Source organism: Podarcis bocagei, assembly GCF_964188305.1.
Source record: "Podarcis bocagei genome assembly, chromosome: 2".
In the NCBI taxonomy this organism is placed as follows: Eukaryota; Metazoa; Chordata; class Lepidosauria; order Squamata; family Lacertidae; genus Podarcis; species Podarcis bocagei.
The window spans coordinates 78,571,801-78,590,946 of NC_138126.1; the positions used below are offsets into that span (position 1 = coordinate 78,571,801).

At 41.1% G+C, this 19,146-nt stretch overlaps 2 protein-coding genes and 1 long non-coding RNA gene across 7 annotated transcripts in view; 2 read left to right on the forward strand and 1 right to left on the reverse strand.

Moving 5' to 3' along the window:
- LARS1 (leucyl-tRNA synthetase 1) overlaps nt 1-13,444 on the reverse strand; it is a 46,660-nt gene extending 33,216 nt beyond the window's left edge. The window contains exons 1-7 of one of the 2 annotated variants that reach the window (XM_081181001.1): nt 13,256-13,444; nt 6,401-6,519; nt 4,223-4,310; nt 3,105-3,185; nt 1,811-1,945; nt 1,444-1,605; nt 835-947 (exon numbers count right to left, since the gene is read on the reverse strand). In XM_081181001.1, the coding sequence (XP_081037127.1) occupies nt 835-947; nt 1,444-1,605; nt 1,811-1,945; nt 3,105-3,185; nt 4,223-4,310; nt 6,401-6,519; nt 13,256-13,258 (701 nt within the window). In that variant the 5' untranslated portion in view covers nt 13,259-13,444. Of the gene's footprint in view, nt 1-834; nt 948-1,443; nt 1,606-1,810; nt 1,946-3,104; nt 3,186-4,222; nt 4,311-6,400; nt 6,520-9,629; nt 9,786-13,255 lie in introns of those variants that run through there. The other variant, XM_081181000.1, reaches the window with a different exon arrangement.
- LOC308579959 lies at nt 10,455-13,248 on the forward strand. Its single transcript, XR_014004655.1, has 3 exons — nt 10,455-10,773; nt 10,996-11,207; nt 12,006-13,248. It is a non-coding gene; the product is annotated as an uncharacterized lncRNA (long non-coding RNA).
- A 266-nt stretch (nt 13,445-13,710) lies between the features above and the next one.
- The window catches only part of RBM27 (RNA binding motif protein 27), a 32,683-nt gene continuing 27,247 nt past the window's right edge, over nt 13,711-19,146 (forward strand). For 2 of the 4 annotated variants that reach the window (XM_081181013.1, XM_081181016.1), the window contains exons 1-3: nt 13,711-13,944; nt 17,026-17,144; nt 18,339-18,463. In XM_081181013.1, the coding sequence (XP_081037139.1) occupies nt 13,886-13,944; nt 17,026-17,144; nt 18,339-18,463 (303 nt within the window). In that variant the 5' untranslated portion in view covers nt 13,711-13,885. Of the gene's footprint in view, nt 13,945-13,977; nt 14,051-17,025; nt 17,145-18,338; nt 18,464-19,146 lie in introns of those variants that run through there. The other 2 variants (XM_081181014.1, XM_081181015.1) reach the window with 2 other exon arrangements.

The following is a 19,146-nucleotide window of genomic DNA, read 5'->3' on the forward strand; positions in this document are numbered from 1 at the left end:
AGCCTGCTCCTCCCCGTCGCCAGCCCCGCAAACTCGGGGGACAGCGGGAGAGGCGCAGCGCGCCATTCCCGCTGTCCCCCGACTTGGTTTGGAGGCTGGCGGAAGGCTTCCTCCTCCCCCAGCCCCGCAAGCTCCCAGAGCGATGCCAAAGCTGCGCGCAGCTTCAGCATGGCTCTGAGTCCCGTTCTGGGGGAGGGGGAAGCTCGGGCTTCCCCGCCCCAGCCCCGCACCTGGCGGGGGGGGGATAAATTTTTTTCCCCTTTATTTCCCCCCCAAATCTAGGTGCGTCCTATGGACCGGTGCGTCCAATAGTCCGAAAAATACGGTACTTGGCTAACATAGGCTCTCTTTATTACTTTACTGAAATAGAATGCCATCTATCTAGTCAGTATAGAAGCAGGTGTATATCACATGACCACTCTGGTTCTCGTGGTGCAAAACAACAGCACCTGTACCAATATAATTAATGATCTACTCATTTACAAAATGCAGGATAATAATTTGAAATTTTGACAATTGCTTTTATTAATTTGATCATTTATTTTACTTCATTTGAAAAGGAAACTACTGATCATGTCAATAATTCTCATTTCATAAATGGGATAATTCAGTTAAAGTTTAAAGGTGCACATGTACTCTCCAAAATTTGACAGAATTATCCACAAGCACTCATACCAAAGAAGCTATTGGCTATTGGACTGGTGAGCTCAGAAAGCCTATAATCAAAGATTTCCCCAGGCCACGTTTATGAAATGGTACACATTGCTAAGCAAGAGGATACGTCAATCAATTCTTCAAGTTTTATAGAACGAATATATTAAAGGACTATCTTACCGTTTCCCAAATTTAACTTTATTTCTTTCCCTCAGAGTTAGAAATTGCCATCGTACAAAAGAATCGTAATAGGGGTTGACATCAGTGGTGACAAAAGAACGTCTCCAGTCTACCTAGAAGTTCATAAAAATGAGGAGTTGCATGATGTTCCAAAAGTTTATATGGAAACTCTGTGTCACCATCAAGAGTTCTCACAAATTGTGAAACTAATTCCAAGAGGACTTTAGAACCGCATCGCCTCCATTCCATGTGGCATGGCAAGATGAATATAAAAGCTAGGGGACTTTCAAAAACAGAAAGTCATATGCCATGGACATTAGTTGTTCAAAACGGAAAAAGTAAACGTTTCCAACTTCAGAATTCCTGCAACAATAACTGCTGATGTAACTCAATCTTTCAAAGCTATTTCCCCTCTAAATAAGAACAACCAAAACATTTGCTATAAGTAGGCAGATGTTTATGAAACACTGTTACAGCTGATGTCAAACTTTGTGACTCAACATTTTATTTCTAAAAGATCTACAGCATAACATCACACGGTCACTCAGGAAATAAATTAACCTAAGAGAAAGACTTTTTAAAAGTTATACTTTTAGAATAAACAAGTACCTTCAGTCCCATGCTCTTTAAATCTTGAATAGCCTGGGGTGGGAAATAATCAATCCAATGTTCAGCCTCTGAAAATTTCACTATTTCTTCATCAGAGAGACCTAAAGATTTCATGATCCCCCATTGATACTTTGAAGAGCCAGTCTTGGCAGCAGCCTTACTCTTCAAAGAAAATAAGAAAGCAAAGTAAATAGACTAAGTAAAGCAGACAAACTATGTCAGTTTTATTATATTCATAAGTGTAGGATGAACATGTCCATTAATTTTTTGCACATTTATGGACGATATATGCAAGTCTACATCTGTACTCCTGAGATGCAAACAATCTTACAACAGCACCATGAAGCATTTATGTTTTAAATTATACCTTTTTGCCTTTAGCCTTGTCTTTGATGACCACTTCTTCCTCCTTTGGCACTTCCTCTTCCTCCTCCTCTTCATCAGGGAATTCTGGTGGACAGCCATACAGTTCCATTTCTCTTTTCAACTTATCTGCACATGCCTATGGAAAAATCCGGAGTGACTCAGTTAGTATAGATGGATCAATGATTCAACAGTGCAAGGCTTGGGATAAAATATTTTGGCAATTCCAAACTTGCTGCCAAAAAGAAAGACCAGGTGTCAGGATTGCTGATGAATATTTATTGGTGGTCCAATATGCTTATTTGCTTGTGCAGATTCCAGATATCTGTGCAAGTATATAAAGCCCCTAAAGGCAGACTTTTGGCTGAAACATGCCAGGCTACCAATAAATATTCATTTAACAATAAATATTCATCAGCATCCTGGCACTTGGTCTCTCGTTTTGACGGTTCGTTTTCTGGATGCTTCCTGGTGTTTTTTCCTCTGCAATTCCAAACCTGGCATCACATCTTCAATTGAAGTTGACAGCGTAGTAAGTAATCTGCCATGCCATTCCCTCAAAGGGCTGGCTGGCTGGCTGGCTCACTTATGGTGTGCAAAAATTTTAAAGAACGGGTCTCTTCATTTTAGCTTCAAAATGAAATGATGAAAAGAAATGCTCTGCATCAGCAATTAGAGCTAACTTACTAGAAGCCATAGAAATAAACAAGCTGTTGCTCTACTACATTTTCTTCATGATACCAGAAACACAGGAGATACTAGGACATTATAGTCAGGGATCCAAAGGACCATGTAACTGCTTTCATGTACAGAGACTTGGAATGAGTGGTCGAACATCTGCTTGCTATTCCTAGCAAACTGTTTTTGAAGCAGAGGGGAAACAGAATGTGACATGTTCAAAGGGGCGGGGAGAGAATTAAAAATCCCACTAGGAATGCCCAAACCCTTCAGCACACCTAAGAGATCTGTGGGTCCTGAGAAAATTTTAAACCCATATATGGAAACAACTGCTATGCCACTCACATGAGTACCGATTACTATGAGAAAGAACTCATTCAAACAGCTATGCTAAACCAGAATTTTCACATCTTTTACCATAACACGCCTATGTGCATGTTTTATACCTACTGATGTCCAAATTTAAAGCATGTCACACACACCCCACTTTGTTTCTAAACTCAGAATCTGTGTACCCCTGCTACAAAAATGGAATGGTTTATAAAAAATATTTTATTTTTAGAAAAAGTCATATAGCATAAGAGCCAAAAAGGAAGAAGAAAACAAAACCCAAATTTTACCTTAATGGGCATGCCTGTACAATGTAGTCCAAAAGGGAACAGGCAGCTTTTTCCTTTTAGTTTCTGGTACCCAACTGCAAACTGTGGGAAACAGGATCACAATGGCAATAATATAGCATATATCAAGTAAGCTTCCGAGTTTCAAGAAAAATAAAGGGAGGGGGAGAGCATGCAGGACTGGAAAAATGGGTGGGATCAAACACAAATAGGTGGTTTAGAAGTATTAAGAAGTGCTTGCATTTAGTTGTAAACATTGGAAATGCTTTTAAGACACACACTTTCTTTCTGCTATTTGTGGTACTACAACTGCTACAACACACAATTTGAAAGGAACAGAAAAAGCAAAGTTATTAATTCCCAGCTAAGTTACTGAGTTCATAGAACGACTTCTGCTCATGCTATGGAATTTCCTCTCCCTCTCTTCCCTGCTCTACCCCCTGCAATCTGCCCCAGTGCAAATCATTGCCTGAGCTCAATGACTTTGTTGGATACAGCCTGATGTCTTCACAATGGAGATTTTAGAGAGCTTCTACTCCCTAGAGCAAAGAAAAATTCTACAGTGATTTAAATTTTTTGTTTGCTCCATCTCAAAATCTCCGCACTGGGAACAATACATATTTTTAAGTTAATATAAAACACGTTATCTGACCAGGTTACGAGAAATAAAACTTTAACAACTGCTAAAACCTCCATTTACCCCCCAGTCAGGATAAGCACAAATAAAAACATCTTGCAAATATTTGAAAACTGTGTTGTTTAAGCGGATCTCTGAAGAGTGTCAACAGTGAAACAGTGATATAAATCACTGAGGACGCCCCTCTATATATGTGTCTCAGAGCACTTCTTGCTCTGAGACACAGATAATATGCAAGAGTGAGCTTTCTAGGCCAGTCTACAGCATCCTTCCCCAACCTGGTGCCCTCCAGATGTTTTGCACTCTTTTAACCCTCAGACTTAGCCAAATGGCCAATAGGCAGGGAGAATGGCAGGTGTGCTCCAACAGCATCTGGAGGTCACCAGGCTAGAAAAAGTTGGCCTACATTTAAATGGCTCAAGGACTGAACAAGAACACTTATTTTCCCTGGTGAGGCTTGTTGCTAACAAGGAAAATTTCTTACCTCACATTTGGATACGGAAAACGTGTGTCCTAGATGAAGTCGGCCATTCATGTATGGATACGGAAAGGTGGCAAAGTACTTGCCATTGCTGAATGGAGATTGCAAAACAAAAAAATGTGCATCAAATGATCTGCAGAAACTAAACTAAAAAATTACAAATACTACAATTCTATATTCCCTTATTCAGGGATGTGTGATATAGAAATGTTTAAGAAAGATGTTGCATACAACCACATCAGTACCTGCTAAAGGGCATTTCACTTGTGGCAAATGCACTGACTCCAGTATGAACACTAAAAATGTCATAAATTGGGTCTGCCGTCCAACTAAAGATTCAGTTTTAAACTACACTTCTAAACACACTAACCAGGGAATAAATCATATTGCACTCAGCAGAACTTCTGAGTAAGAATGCATAGGACTGCACTGTCATCAATTAAATATGAGTTTTCTTGAAATGAGTGATTAAATGTCCATCCAAGCAAATAAAAACTCCAGAGGAAGATGACAAAGATGTGTAGAATAGCAGGAATCATATTTGAAAAAGTCTTCCCTCTTATGTGATAGAAATGTTCTTTGAAGGTAATATCTAGTTGCTACACCTATCACAAGCCACTACTGGCACTTTCTTTAAATATGTTCTTCTGATAATCACCTAAAATCTTTTAAGTTGCATAGAAAAAACCCCTAACTCCTTCTGGGTACATAATCAATTAACAAAATTTTTAAAAATATTTATGTCCTGCTTTTCAAACCATTTTTTCCATGCGACATGTTTAAAAAATAAAATAGAGCACTAAAAATTTCATTGCAGCATTAAAAACCAGAAAAGTAGCATAAATCACAACAAAACTTTAGCCTTCCAAAGTAAAAATGTTTCGAGCATTTTATCGTTATAATGTTCACACATGCACATCAACAATCATAAAAGTCCTCTCCAAATAACTGTTGGGGTTGAGGTGAACCCCATTAAACCAATTTCCGTCTTCTGCTCCTGTTCTTCACTAGCTCCGCCTACAGGGTCATCCACAGCTTTCCCCACTTGTGGGATAATTAGAATTCTTTTTGTGTGCAGTTAACTGGAACCTAATTTATTCATGATCACCTTTGGTTACTGTCCAAATTAAAACTGACATGGAATGTTATAAAGAGGGTTGTATTCAGTAGTGACTTTGCACCAGCAAAAAGCACAGAGGTTGTGTAATTTTTGCAAACACCCCGCTTCCCACTGCTGTTCTCTGTGCTATATCATATACTGTTCTAAAGGGTATTCCAATCCACAGGAGCAGCGTCTCGGGGTGCCAGTCATTGCAATGGACAGGGGGTGCTGAAGAAGATTGGATGCACCGCTTTATATGCACTTTCCACCACTGCATACAACTCAGAAAGCGATTTAAAAGGAAAAGCTACCAGCTGAGCATCAAGTTTTAGTTTCTTTCATAAATGCAAAATGATCTCCTTACACCTTCTTCCATTCACAGCTAAAATTTAATCTTACATCATTCAGGCTACAATCCCATGCATATTTATTCAGTTCACTGAATGCAAACTAAATGAAATGGTTTCCTACCCCCACCCCCAACTCCCCCACACAACAGAATGGTCCCAATCGGGATGGTGGTGGTTGTGATGATAAATAGATAGATCATTCACAAAATTGTTGTTTGCATGAATGGCATCTTCCCCAGTTTTTCCCTCACTGAGACTTCCGAATCGTGTTGATGCTGGAGACACACAATTTCTACAAAATACAGGTTAAACACTTCCTAAAGTAGTATCAAAATTGTGGACAACATTTACTAATATTCTAGAACTATACCAAGTCTATAGTGTTACAATAAAATTCTTCTCTAGACTGCATAGCTCTTTAAGAACACAATGCAACTGTTGATACAAATGTACAAATAGATCAATTTCCATGCTAGAGAAAAAAACTGACATAAAAAAACTGGTTGGAATCTCCTCAGTGGCTGTTCAGGTATTTTAATGGTGCTAATTGCCATAGCTATCCAAATGTGAACTCACAATGGCATGCAAAGTCAACCAAACAGGTACAACTGAGACTCAAGACACCGATCCCAATTCAGGCTCCTCAAAAGCCACAGTGAACCAAACCTTCAATATTCTGCACATTCCCCTCTCTAGTTTTTGTCATAATTCTGGAAAGAGTATCCCCACCTTTTGTGGTTTGCAGCATCTGCTGCGTTAACTTCAAATGCTCCCTCATCATGCCACTTCTTTTGGATTTCCTTTTCAATTGCCTTCAAGAAGTCCACTTTAGCTGTCCCCTTCCGTTCCTTAAGGAAGAAGACAAATCTATTAGAGCAAGTGATTAGTTTAAAAGTCAATAAACGCCTACACAGAATCTCACTGGAATACAGTGGTGCCTCGCAAGACGAAAAGAATTCGTTCCGCGAGTCTTTTCGTCTTGCGATGTTTTTCGTCTTGCGAAGCACGGTCCGTCGCAACTGCGCCTCTTCAAGCGGCTTTTTTAAAAAAGCGCAAGACGTTTTCGTCTTGCGAAGCAAGCCCATAGGGAAATTCGTCTAGCGAAGCAACGCAAAAACGGAAAACCCTTTCGTCTAGCGAGCTTTTCGTCTTGCGAGGCATTCGTCTTGCGGGGCACCACTGTATTACAATCCACTATGTACAGAATCTATCACACACCCTCCACAACATTCATCAAGTAAGATGTTTCCTATACATTGTTCAAGGTTACTGCATTAAAAAGTAGTTATGAGCATTTACAGGAAAATACTTTAAATTTCTATCCATGCTTCCATATGAGCTTAGATCCTAGTCTATGTTTTTTGGAATTATCAATTCTGCAAGATGTCAAGGTCAGTTTGCCAGAAAACTCATTTATTAGTTGCTGCCACGCATTAAAAACCTTCATCTTGACATCTTTAATAAGCAAAATGTCTGGCATTATTATGTACATCACCTTGAGACATATGCAAAAGGAAAATAATAAATAAACACATTTTAAAATTTATTATTATTATCGGCAGTGTGCAATATGAGGCTCTCTTCAGAGTTTATTATGTGATCTTCAGAGTCTGATGCATTTCTGCACACTCTAGACAGAAAAGGCACTGGACCACATTGAGGTACTGAGCTATCCCATTTCAGAGAATTAAGGTAGGCGTTGCCCTTATCAAAACATTGTGCCTAGTTTAGAACTTTAACCCTACCTATCCCCTTAAACAATGCACTCATGTCTGCAGGAGGAAATAAATGGGGGCAGTTAGGGACTCAGTTACAAGGATGACTAAACAAGGTGTCTGTCAAAAGTGAGACAAAATTTTAGAGCTTTCTTAGTCTGGTTAATTAGCCAGTAATTACATCACTATCTCAAAGATGGTTTGGAGTTGCTTTTAAATAAAAAAAAGTATAACTGAAAAGGTTTTCTCTTGGAAAAAGATACAATTTAATAATTAAAGTAATGCCCAGGCACAGAAAGTGTGAAAGCAAGTGACCTTTACAATGCAGATACTTTTGCTTGAAGCTCTAGGAGAAAGAAATACACACACAGGTAACATCTAATTACAAAATGCTCATCTGCACAAAACTATTTTGCAGCATATTAACTGCCAGCACTGAAACGAAATTAATTTTAATCTGTCATACTCTAACTACATTTCATCAGCTGGATAGTCTTGGTGGCTTTAAATTGGAGACTGAGGCTCAAGCACAATCAGACAATTCTTCCTGACTAGAGGAGCATGAAAAATTTGAGCCCAGCCTGTCATATTATTGGTTAATGAGGCAAAGAGCAGTCGGACTAGTGTTACCACAAACACATCAGATTTATTACATTTGAAGCAATTAGCACATTATATAGATGAACCAGAGGTAGAAAGCATTCAGAAGTTGTTATCGTCACTGCCATCACCACCACCCGCCTTGCATCCTCACTAATGCTTGATTTCTTACTGTGTTTTAATTTGTTGGAAACCACCCAGAGTGGCTGGGGTAACCCAGTCTGATGGGTGGCATATAAAAAATAAATTATTATTATCCTGAAAATATAATATGATCTCTACATTGACCATAATATGTGGGCAGATTCAGGCCAGAGAAGGCAGTTTTGCAGATCCTAAAGCATATGGAACTTTAAAAGCAATAACTAGCACTTTAAGTCGGGGCCACAAACATACTAGAAGCCAATGCAGATGCAGCTAATATAGCAATACAAAAAGACCCAACTCACCTATTTCCATGATCATTAATCTAGTTTGAAAACAGGCATCTTACATTTAAAATGAAAGCTCCTTGACAAGACTCACAACTTTTGATGCAATGTATTATACCTCAAAAATGAATTTATGATGTTCACTTTCAGCAGATCAGCCACATCAATAATGTAGAGGGGCTGGCCCACCCCAAAAGGCTCAAGACCACTGGCCTTTCTCAGGAAAGAAACTCTAATGTTGCTAATAAGGGGCCAGTAAAATAAGGCAAGACACCATAAGGTATCTATAAAATACTGTACATAAGACTTAATACAAATTGTCCATCAACACAACCTTTAGACAAAGCTGTGGCAACAAATTTTGTCTGAAGACCCTAACAAGCATGCCATCTTTTGTTAAATGGCTTACACAACTGTCACTTTCCCCATAAAAAGCAGAGCTCAGAGATGATGAAGGAGATGAACCAGGATGGGATTTTAAATCTTTAACAGTTGCATAAAATATATAACTTCAATAAATACAGCTTTTATCATTTCTAAATAGCAAGCTGTATTTGCCATGGTTCTCTCATCTACTTTACTATTAAATGCGCAACGTTCAGCCACGAAACTATGCTGACCAGGATACCGTTCAGGAAGGAAAAGGAGTTTCCAGCATATAATCTCAACCCTTCTCCACGGCACTACTGCTGAAGATTTTTAACAATGACTTTAGGATTCTTTTAAAATCGTGAGACCTTCTATAATGCAGTATGTCCAACTATTCTAAACAATAAATAATGGGATACCTCAGGGTAAGAGGTAAAAGACACTTGAAGGGAAACTTCGCAGATTAATATCTACTGCTTCTTGAATTTGAGTCAATCTAATGGAGCCCACCGCATAACGGGAATACTAGACTCAATCACAACCCCGACAAATAAGCTATTTTCTATTATGTATCTCAAAATAAGCATATGCAACTTGCTTGTTTGGCGTGAAACACGTTTAGCGATTTGACATGGAAATGCTAGACAAGCCCCCTTAATAACTGACGGAGCTGTCACAGCAATAGGAAGCCCATAGGAAGGGAGGAGGGTCGGTGGCTGGTCGGCCTTCCTCCATTCCCTTCTGCTTGCAGGAGAGGGGTCCATTTTCTGGTCCAAGCCGGAACCCCCCCAAAACTAACCCCCCCCTCATCCGCGACCACCCAAAATCAACGGCCGTATTCACCGTCATAGCTCCCGAGCTTCTTCAGCCAACAGCTGCTCTCACGGCTCGAGCCTCCTCCACTCCACGCTGCCGGTTCCCCCACAATGCAACGGGAGCGCAGATGTCATCAGCTTCCTTCGCAAAGGCTGCCGGGAGCTGGAGTCCACACGCCGCGAAAGCAAACGTTGACAAGCCTGTAGAACTGCGACTCCCGAAAGGCATCGCGCTCGCCGGGTGGTTCTTCACGAGCCGAGCTTTCCTAGAACGGAATACTACGATTCCCCTAATGCACAGGGGCTGAGAGCCGCACCAATGTCTAAAAACAGGGGTGTCCGAACCTTTAATTTTCTTGGTCCGATTCCGCAGGGGGAGGGCGCTAAAGCGGCCCTTTTCGTTGTTGTTTCCTCCACCCTCCCGCTTTGTCCATGTGACAACGAAGAATTGACAGTTTGGGAATATCCTTTGATTCCTCCTTCACGCTTAAAAAAGAGCCCGTTTTGGCTATACGATAGTATTGCAGGAGTCCTGCCCTAAGAGCTTTTAACAGGAGCAGAAACTATGTATGTATTTTGACAGAATAGTTTTCTGCATAGTTCTGTCATAAGCATTCAAAGTCCCTGGAAGTTGTAGAAAAACCTTAAAAAACGGGAAACAGCTTCTGCACCTTCAAAGTCACATGCAATCAGAGTGCAGTGGATGGTAGACACCCAAAGCAATCTTTATTGTGTGTATGTTTTCAGATGCGAATCCCACCAAATTCACTATGCCAACTACTTCCAACTAACTGGGGTTAGTGTTCCCGTTTACCCATTCACCTGGGATTGTCCCACTGTGTTCTGGGTGGAAATGTATAATACTGTAAATAAAATACGCTGTAAAATAAATGTGCTAAAACCATGAGAAGCCTTTGTCAAAGCCTGTGTTTCAAAAATAGAAAGGTATGAAGGAATGATCAGAAGCTTTAACATGATGAAATTATATTAGCCCCAAGACACTGGTTCAGTTTGCAGATTATACATGGTATTCATTTATACAGATCCATAGACAAAACCTAAGGTCCACTTAAAAACATGATAGAATACAGTAATGTTAAAATTAAAATTAAACAAATTTATTGTGCATTCTATACCTTTGTTCTTCAGCAGGGTGTGAAACTAATACAATGGTACCTCAGGTTACATACGCTTCAGGTTACAGACTCTGCTAACCCAGAAATAGTGCTTCAGGTTAAGAACTTTGCTTCAGGATGAGAACAGAAATCGTGCTCCAGCAGCGCAGCAGGAGACCCCATTAGCTAAAGTGGTGCTTCAGGTTAAGAACAGTTTCAGGTTAAGAACGGACCTCCGGAATGAATTAAGTACTTAACCCGAGGTACCACTGTATACAGCACTTACAGAACATAAGCTTTAGTACCTCAAATAACTATGGTGTTATGCTATTGTTCTTTAACCAGGTGAAGCTAATATACAGTACTGTTTTAACACACATCACTGAGTGATTTCAAAATGGCTGCCATTTCAAATCTGCTGTTTACTCATTGTTCTTAATATAGCTATTTATCTTGGTCTGCTATCAGAAAGCAAAATAATATTTATTATGGTATGCTCATGTACATAATAAATTGGAATGACAAGTTCCAATTTAGTTTAGTTAAACCAACTAGGTTCATGCGCGGGTCTTGAACCTTCTATCCACAGGCTTGAGCCAGCTGAAAATTAGAGGCCCACCAGTCATAAAATGGTAGTGTAAGGGCAGTGTCAGCCACAAAATGGTGGCAGATGGAGGCAGAGTGTGGCATAATTTTATTTATTTCATAAAACGTATATAACTGCTTGGTTGTTAAAGACAACAACCACTTCTAAGTAGTTTACAGAAAACAAAACCCGTCAAAGGTGTTTACAGTTGGCAATTACTTTCGCTTTCTATTACTGTAATATCTAATCCATCCTTGGAAATTACTAAATTCTTTGCCACAGCATTTTCTTGTGCCAAGGAATTCCATAGCTGTGTTTCTCAAGATAAGTAAAGACATTTACTCTCAATGTATTGTAACTCAGCCTCCCCATTTTGGGTAGAATTTCCTGATCCAGAGGCTCTAAGTGGAGAATGCTTTTTCTTTTACATTTTCCCCTTACCACTCTCAGAAAACGTATTTTTATCAGTCTGTGATTTCTTCTCCCATTTTCCTTTCAAACTCCACCTATACTTCATTTCCTTCCATTCCCAGGCTACCAGTTTATTTAATAACTTCTTACTCCTATATAACAGCTTTCAACTCTTATGACCTTCCTTTAAGTTCCCAATTTACTAATAATTATTATTCAGAGTTTATTTCTTATTAATATTAACAATTATGATAATTAGCCTTTTATCTCCCTTTCTAATTTCTTTCACCAGGTCTTGTGGCTCTTTTCTTTCAGAGGAAGGAGAACTTCCTTTATCTGTCTCCCAGCCACCTTTACTCAGCATGCAAGGAGTTGCTCATATGGACACAGGTCTAACCATAAGGCTATGGAATGGCTATGGAGCAGGGCAGACAAATGAAGAGGCCCTGGGCAGGCTCTGCAACTGAGGCCCACCTGAAATGGTCTGAGGACTGTCATGTGCCCAGCTTCACAATGTCTAGAGCTTTAAGACAACCTTATAATAGGTGCATATACATAAGTGTATCATAAGTGTCATAAGTCCTAGAATACAAAGAAACTTTCATATCAGGAAGAATGATTCAACTTTATTATGTTTGCTGCTTTCCTTTCACAGTACAGTAAACCCTCAACTTACATGCATTTAACTTGTGCATATTCGGCTTTATGCACACTGCAAAAGAAAAATTAAAGAGGGAGCAAGGTTTTGGGAAAAGTAACTAAGGCAATCCCACCCGCCATTGAACCCAATGGGTTTTCACTATACACAATTTTAGTTTTAAGTGCAATCCCCAGAACATAACCCTCACTCAAGTTGTGGACTTAATGCATGTCAAGTGATTTCTCCCCCAAAAAATCCAGTAATGCACTTTGTTACCATATCCTTTGTTTTAGACATCATCAATCTCAACTGGAACTGGTTGTTCCTTGTTTTGTTGAGTGCACTGCTGCACGATCCAAGACTTAGAAGTCCTATTGTCTCCATTGGGACTTACTCCCAGGTAAGTGTGTAAACTTTCTTGAAACGGATACTAAACGTAATATTGCAGAACAAAGCAGGATCGCACCTTGCAAGCACATCTCTAGAAATAGAGACGCGCAGATCAGACCAATTTCCTACTGAGAAAAGACGAGTTCTGTACGGCACAATCCAAACTGTAAGTCCAGATCACTGACCCTGTTCCAGTCACAGCGGGGCCAGGGGGCAACCCCTTATAGCTCACACCGGGAGATTGGCTAAAATCTATGCATACCAAGGGGGTGGGGTTTAGATTCCATGAGGGCCCCACCCCCATTGGAGAACACGCAAGCTCAGAACTTTCTAGTACGCGTGTTTAGAATTGCAGTTTACAAAGAAATGTCTCTAAGAAAGATTCCTATGTACGTTGACTCCTAATACGTATTCCACTGAGCTCGGAACCAATAATTCGCAAGCGACCTTCCACTTGCTAGAAATAAAATGGAAACTATGCTTCCATGCTTTGGAAAACGCAGACGACATACCATACTTTATTTGGTTGCAGTCCCATCCACTGGTTGTGTGCGTGTGTATGCCTGTGTCTGTTGGGGGCGGGATTGGACTCTGCACGCGCTCAGAGACAACCCCTTCCTTCGCAGTCACTGCGCACGTTCCCGAGCGCCGTCTATACGGCGTGCCGAGGCCTGGCTCGAAGCCACCTGGCCCTCGGGAGCGGTGCCGACCCTTGTTATTTTCCCCCCTCCTCTTTCCCGCTCACGTTGCTCGCGCGCCCGCAAAGGGTTTCACGCGTGCTGCCTCGACCTAGCCTGCTGCGGCCTTTCACCACTCACCCCCCTCACACACCCGCTCGCCCACTACCTCCCGCGGCCGCGGATTGGCTCGCTCGACTCGGGGCCTCGCCGTGCGATTGGCTCCGCCGGGAGACCGGGTGCCCGCCCTCCCCCCTCTCCGGCACCCAGCAGGTTCGGCTGCGCTCTCGGCTCAGCTAGTTCCTGGTCTGACTCTTAGGCCCTGCCTGGGCGACAGGACAGCGGGGGAGCTGCCGCGGGCGAGTAACTGCTCGCGGGGGAGCGGCGGGTGGGGGAAGGGAGCCGGAGAGATGCTGCCCGGAGTGTAGCCGCCGCCGCAGCAGCAGCGCCGCCGCCGCCACCATCATGATCATAGAGAACGTGGACGCGCTCAAATCCTGGCTGGCCAAGTTGCTGGAGCCAATGTGAGTGCGGCGGGGGCTGGTTGTGGGGAGTGGAGGAGGAGGGCGAGGGGCAGCGGCGGCGGGGCAGCGGTGGAGGCCTTCCCATGTGGGAGAAGGGAGCCGAGGGGTGAGAGGCAACCGAGGAAAGGGGGGGCGAGCTGGGGAAGAGGAGTTACGTGTATGTGGGGGCTCCTTGCTAAAGAGTCAGTGGGGTGAATGAATAGGTGAGGGGGGGGTCGGTACTGGTAAAATGCCTCAAGTCCTGGGGTACATGTGCGGGGATGGGCTTCGTACCAGGAGGCGGCGGCGGCGGCAAGAGGGGATTCGTGAAGAGCTGCTTTGGGTCGGCAGGGGGTGCGGGGCAACTGGCGTCAACTAGGGGTGTGCCTCAGGAACGAGGTTAAGGCTATAAGTGGTTATGGGGCGGGGAGGCCGCTGAGGGGCCGCGTGAGGAAGTAGGTTGTTTGGGTGGGACACACACACACACACACACACGGAAAGAGTAGGTGCTGAGGTTATGGGGCTATGCAGGGTGCTGCTTTCTGTCTTCTGCACTTGCTCGTAGTTATTCCAAACTGTAATCTGGTGACTATTTGTTTTATAATGCATAGCTACCACAGTATATATCACTTTAACAAAACCAGGGGAACTACTCTTCAGAGCAGCTCCTTGAAAATTAAAACATGCAGCATTAGGCCAAGTGTGCCTTACTGCAGGAGTGCGACAGTGGAGACAAAATGTTGCCCCGTCCTGTGTTCATCCCTTTGTCATAACATCTGAAATGTTGGGGGTTGATAAGTTGTTTGTTAGGGCAGTTAAAAAGAGCACTTCAGACGGAAGAGGGCAATCTTGATTGTGTTTTTATTTTTAGTTGCAAGCTTTTGGTTATAAGTTGCTTTGGGTTTCTTGGGCTGCTTACCCAGGGTCTGTGTTTACTTTTTGGAAATGAGGCACAGTGGAGACTGTGGTGTCTTTATAATATATGTGAGCCTCCATTTGGAAGGGTTCACAGCAACCCTCCACAAAAGCCTTGCTATCTCCCATATCTGCAGTTGTCAAAGTGGCCCATGGGAGTAGGGAAGTTTTGGATCACTGTTAAGATACAGTTCCCCATCCTGGATATATACTGAGAGTTTGACATTGTTGCTTAATAAGCTGGTGTTTTGTCAAGCTGACACTTAAATTCTGAGTGTCTATTACTGCATCAGTGATAAGCAGGCAGAGACACTAGACGGAAATCTTATATTATATATATTTTTGCAGTTGGTCTGTTAATTGTCTTTTTGGCCCAGGAGCTAACATGTCAACTTCCCTGCACTTAACTTTGGGAGCAAGTACTCTACACTAAACTATGAGCTTGAATTGATACGTGACTTCAGTTTAAAGTTCTGAACAGAGAGTTAAGACTACAGACACTCTTGAATATGCCAAGAGTGAGTTAAAACTAAACTTGAACTACCTTGTTGTAAATAGACAGAGTACATTTCTGTCTCATTTGTATAATCTTAATGTGTACTTCTCTGCTGCATAGAGTTGTGAAGCATTAATTTTCAAATGCCTGCCCAGTTCCTTGAAGACATTTCAAGTGCTAATTATACTGCCTTTGTGCTTTTGTTGGCTTTAATATGCATTTCCTATTTCAACTACTACAAAATTCTGATTTATTATTAAACAATAAAGAAGTAGCAATTTCACATTTGCATTTCTGGGCAATTTTGGCATTTAATCCATAATTACAGACTTGCATAATTATGACCATGAAAAGTTCCTAAATTCTTTACTGTGGGTGGGATTCACCTAGCAAACTCTATGAGTGAAAGTCCTAGGCAAGGGCTTCTGTTTGTGCAATGGGGCTTCCCCACTCTCCTCCCCCTGCTTGCCCCCTGAAATTGGCTCAGGAGGGTTAGGAGTACCCCTAGTACAGGGGTGGGGGTAGAATAAATCGTTCCTTCTGGCTACTGGATAAGCTTGTGCAGATTGAATGTTTATCATAGCGCAACATTAAATTTCACCCAGTATATTTAGTTGTGCATAGTAGTTTCTGGGCAAACCATTTTGGTTAATCTGCTAAATTACATATTTGGTTAATATTGATAGTTGTTGGAGTTATGCTTGCAGTCACAGCTATATGTAAATACAGTTGCTGAAACCTAGTTTTGAATATTATGTCCTTGTTAGATCAACATGCATTTTTTCAGCCCTGGTTTCAGAACTGGTCATAAAAACATGCTTCATTTAACATACGAAAAGTAGAAAAATGTCTCTAACTTACCGTATGTTTTAGATTTCTTGAATATCTACAGCTACCTTATACTGAGCCAGATCCTTTGGTCCATCTCACATTATTGTTGAGTTGGCTGTCTTGAGTCTCATGCCGGGGTCCCATCTAGACTTTAACTGGAGTCTCCAGGCATTAAACTGATACTCTTTGCATGCCAATCATATGTCATACTATTATGCTATGGCCCAGTTGCCCAGGTAATTAATCCATTTGTGGTTCAGCATCCAGGAGGAAAGAGGAAGTGTTTAATTCAGCTGAATTAAAAACCTCAGAAAGGACACTTTGAGGGTAGAATAGTGATTATTTGCTCAACTGTGGAAATCAGAATTGGGGAGAGCCCTGCTGCAGTCATGCCCTGCTTGCTTCTCATAGGTTGGCCATGGTGAAAACAGGGAATTGGACTAGATGGACCTTTGGCATGATCAAGCAGGGCTCTTTTATGTTCTTAGTTCTTCCACAGAGCTGTCAAAATCATACCAAGTAGTAGGTTTGCTTGTTTGTTTGTATAGCATTTGTTCAACATAAATTCTATTTTTGTATCAATTCTATTTTTGTATCGAGCACTAGTTAAATTAAAACAATAGCAAGATGTTCTAGCCACCCTTGAATTAGAAGACTTCATTCTAAGGCTCTGAGCCTAAGCATATGTACTTGGAAGCATGGCCCACTAAAATTTGTGGGACATGCTACTTAATAATGAGGGGAGGTATTCATGCTTAATGACATGTTTTCACTGAAGAGGAATCCATTGTAATGCTTCATTGTGTATTAGACTCATAATGCTGTAAGTTACATAACGATAGCAGTATTTTTTTCCTTAGATGTGATGCCGATCCATCAGCCTTGGCTAACTATGTTGTGGCATTGGTCAAAAAAGATAAACCAGAAAAAGAACTGAAGGCTTTCTGCGCTGATCAGCTAGATGTCTTTCTGCAAAAAGGTACTGCTGTGATTTTTATTTTATTTTATTTTATTTCTTGCTAATGGCAGGATTTTGTGAATATGGTAGTAGGAAACTTTAGGTAGGAGACCTGGAGATAGAATCATAGATTTGTAGAGTCTGAAGGGACCCCCAAGGGTCACCTAGATGGAGCTTAATTATATGATAGCAGCTCCAACTGTATAAACTTCTCAGTAAAACAATTGTACTGTAATAAAGGAACTTTGCCTATTTACAATTAAGCAGTATATAAGAGTGTGAAACATCCCCCCCCCCGTCACAGATAGTTTTACCTTCTGTGCACAATTACTGAAGAAATACATCTTTACATTGGCCAAAGAGTATCCATATTAACTTATGAAGACAAAAAAATAGAAGTAACTAGAGCACAATTTTATTATGGCACAAGCCAGTTCATCTCTAAGTTAGTGTAGCATGTGTTAGCTATGAAATACAAATATGAATCACAAAGTGTTTGAACATAAGCCGCAAAACATTGGCTGCATTTCAGTGTAATACTAAACCATAGTTTAGCACTGACTAAAATGTAATTAGATTAATTACAGTTTAGTGAGTTGTCTGAACCATAGACTGGTTGATCTTAACTATGGTGAAAGCTCACAAACTATAGTTGGCTCGCTTCCAAGAAGGTTGTAGAGGATGCTTATGATCCTGTTCTTGGGCCTGGCAGGTGCAAAGCCAAAATAAATTATATGCTCCTAACTATGGAGCTGATGAGGAGGCAGCATCCATCTTCACCGCTGCTTTGGAACTCCAGGATTGGAAGGAATCGTCAAGCTCCATTTGCTTAAACCAACACTTACACCATCTTTTTCTGTACACAAAATGATTAACCAATAGGTTTTAATGCATTTTTGAGAACATATGGCATAGATCCAAAGGGCTAGTTTAGGTAGAGGACAACACCATACAAGAGTGTACTTTTGTGGAACATTTCATTTCCTTCAAATGGTAGACCTCCGTGTCACTTGGCAAATGAATTTTTAAATACTCCTTACTTTTAAAGAGACTTGCAGTGTAGCATGGCAGACTTTTTTGCTAATGAGAAAACTAGACCAGCGCTCTTTCAGGCACAAGGAATTCAACTGGCCTGGATCAAAGTGTGATTAATATAAAACTAGGGAGTAGGATCTCTTTTGGAATGATTCCTTTTTTTCTGTATGTCTCTTCCAGAAACCTCAGGCTTTGTTGATAAACTCTTCGAGAGCCTATACACCAAGGATTACCTAGCTCCCAATGAACCAGCAAAGCCAGAGTTGAAGCCTGTGTGTCAGGTCAAGGAAGAAATCAAAGAGGAGGTAATGTTAAATTTCTTTGTCACTTGCTTGTGTCTCTTGGTGCAATCCTGTGCATGTTTGTTCGGAAGTGTGTCCCAGTGTGTGCATAGGATTGAAGCCATGCAGTATAGTCTTATACATATCTACTCAATAGCAAGCACCCTTGAGTTCAGTGTGACTTACTGACAGGCAATTATAGGATTGCAGCCTTAGTCTAGCTTTATTAGAAACGAGAAGTTTTTTCCCCTTTAATATCCAAAGGCAGCAGATAAGCTGGTGTGTGTACGTACATGTGTAGACACACACATGCAGGTGACAGTTTCACTATCTTTTATAGTGCAGATCCATTGTTAATAGTTATGCACGTCATTTTGAAAAGCTATGTATGGCAGTTAGCAAAGTGAACATTTCTTTCATAGTTCAGCCCTTTTAGATGATGAATGGCTTGGTAAACTTGAGGTGTCAGCACTGTGCTTTTACATTTATTTATAGCCTACTCTGTAACAAGGTTCTTCAGGCAGCTTACTACATAAAAGAAAGCAAATTAAAATTGATTAAGTAGTGAAATAAAAAGTATCAGTTAAAAACAATGCAACCCAAAATACAAGGAGATGAGAATAAAATAATAAGGTTGAAACAGTTTAAAGCTATAAAAGACTTTGAAAGTCCTGGATTATTATTATTTTTTAAATTGTTTTTATTAA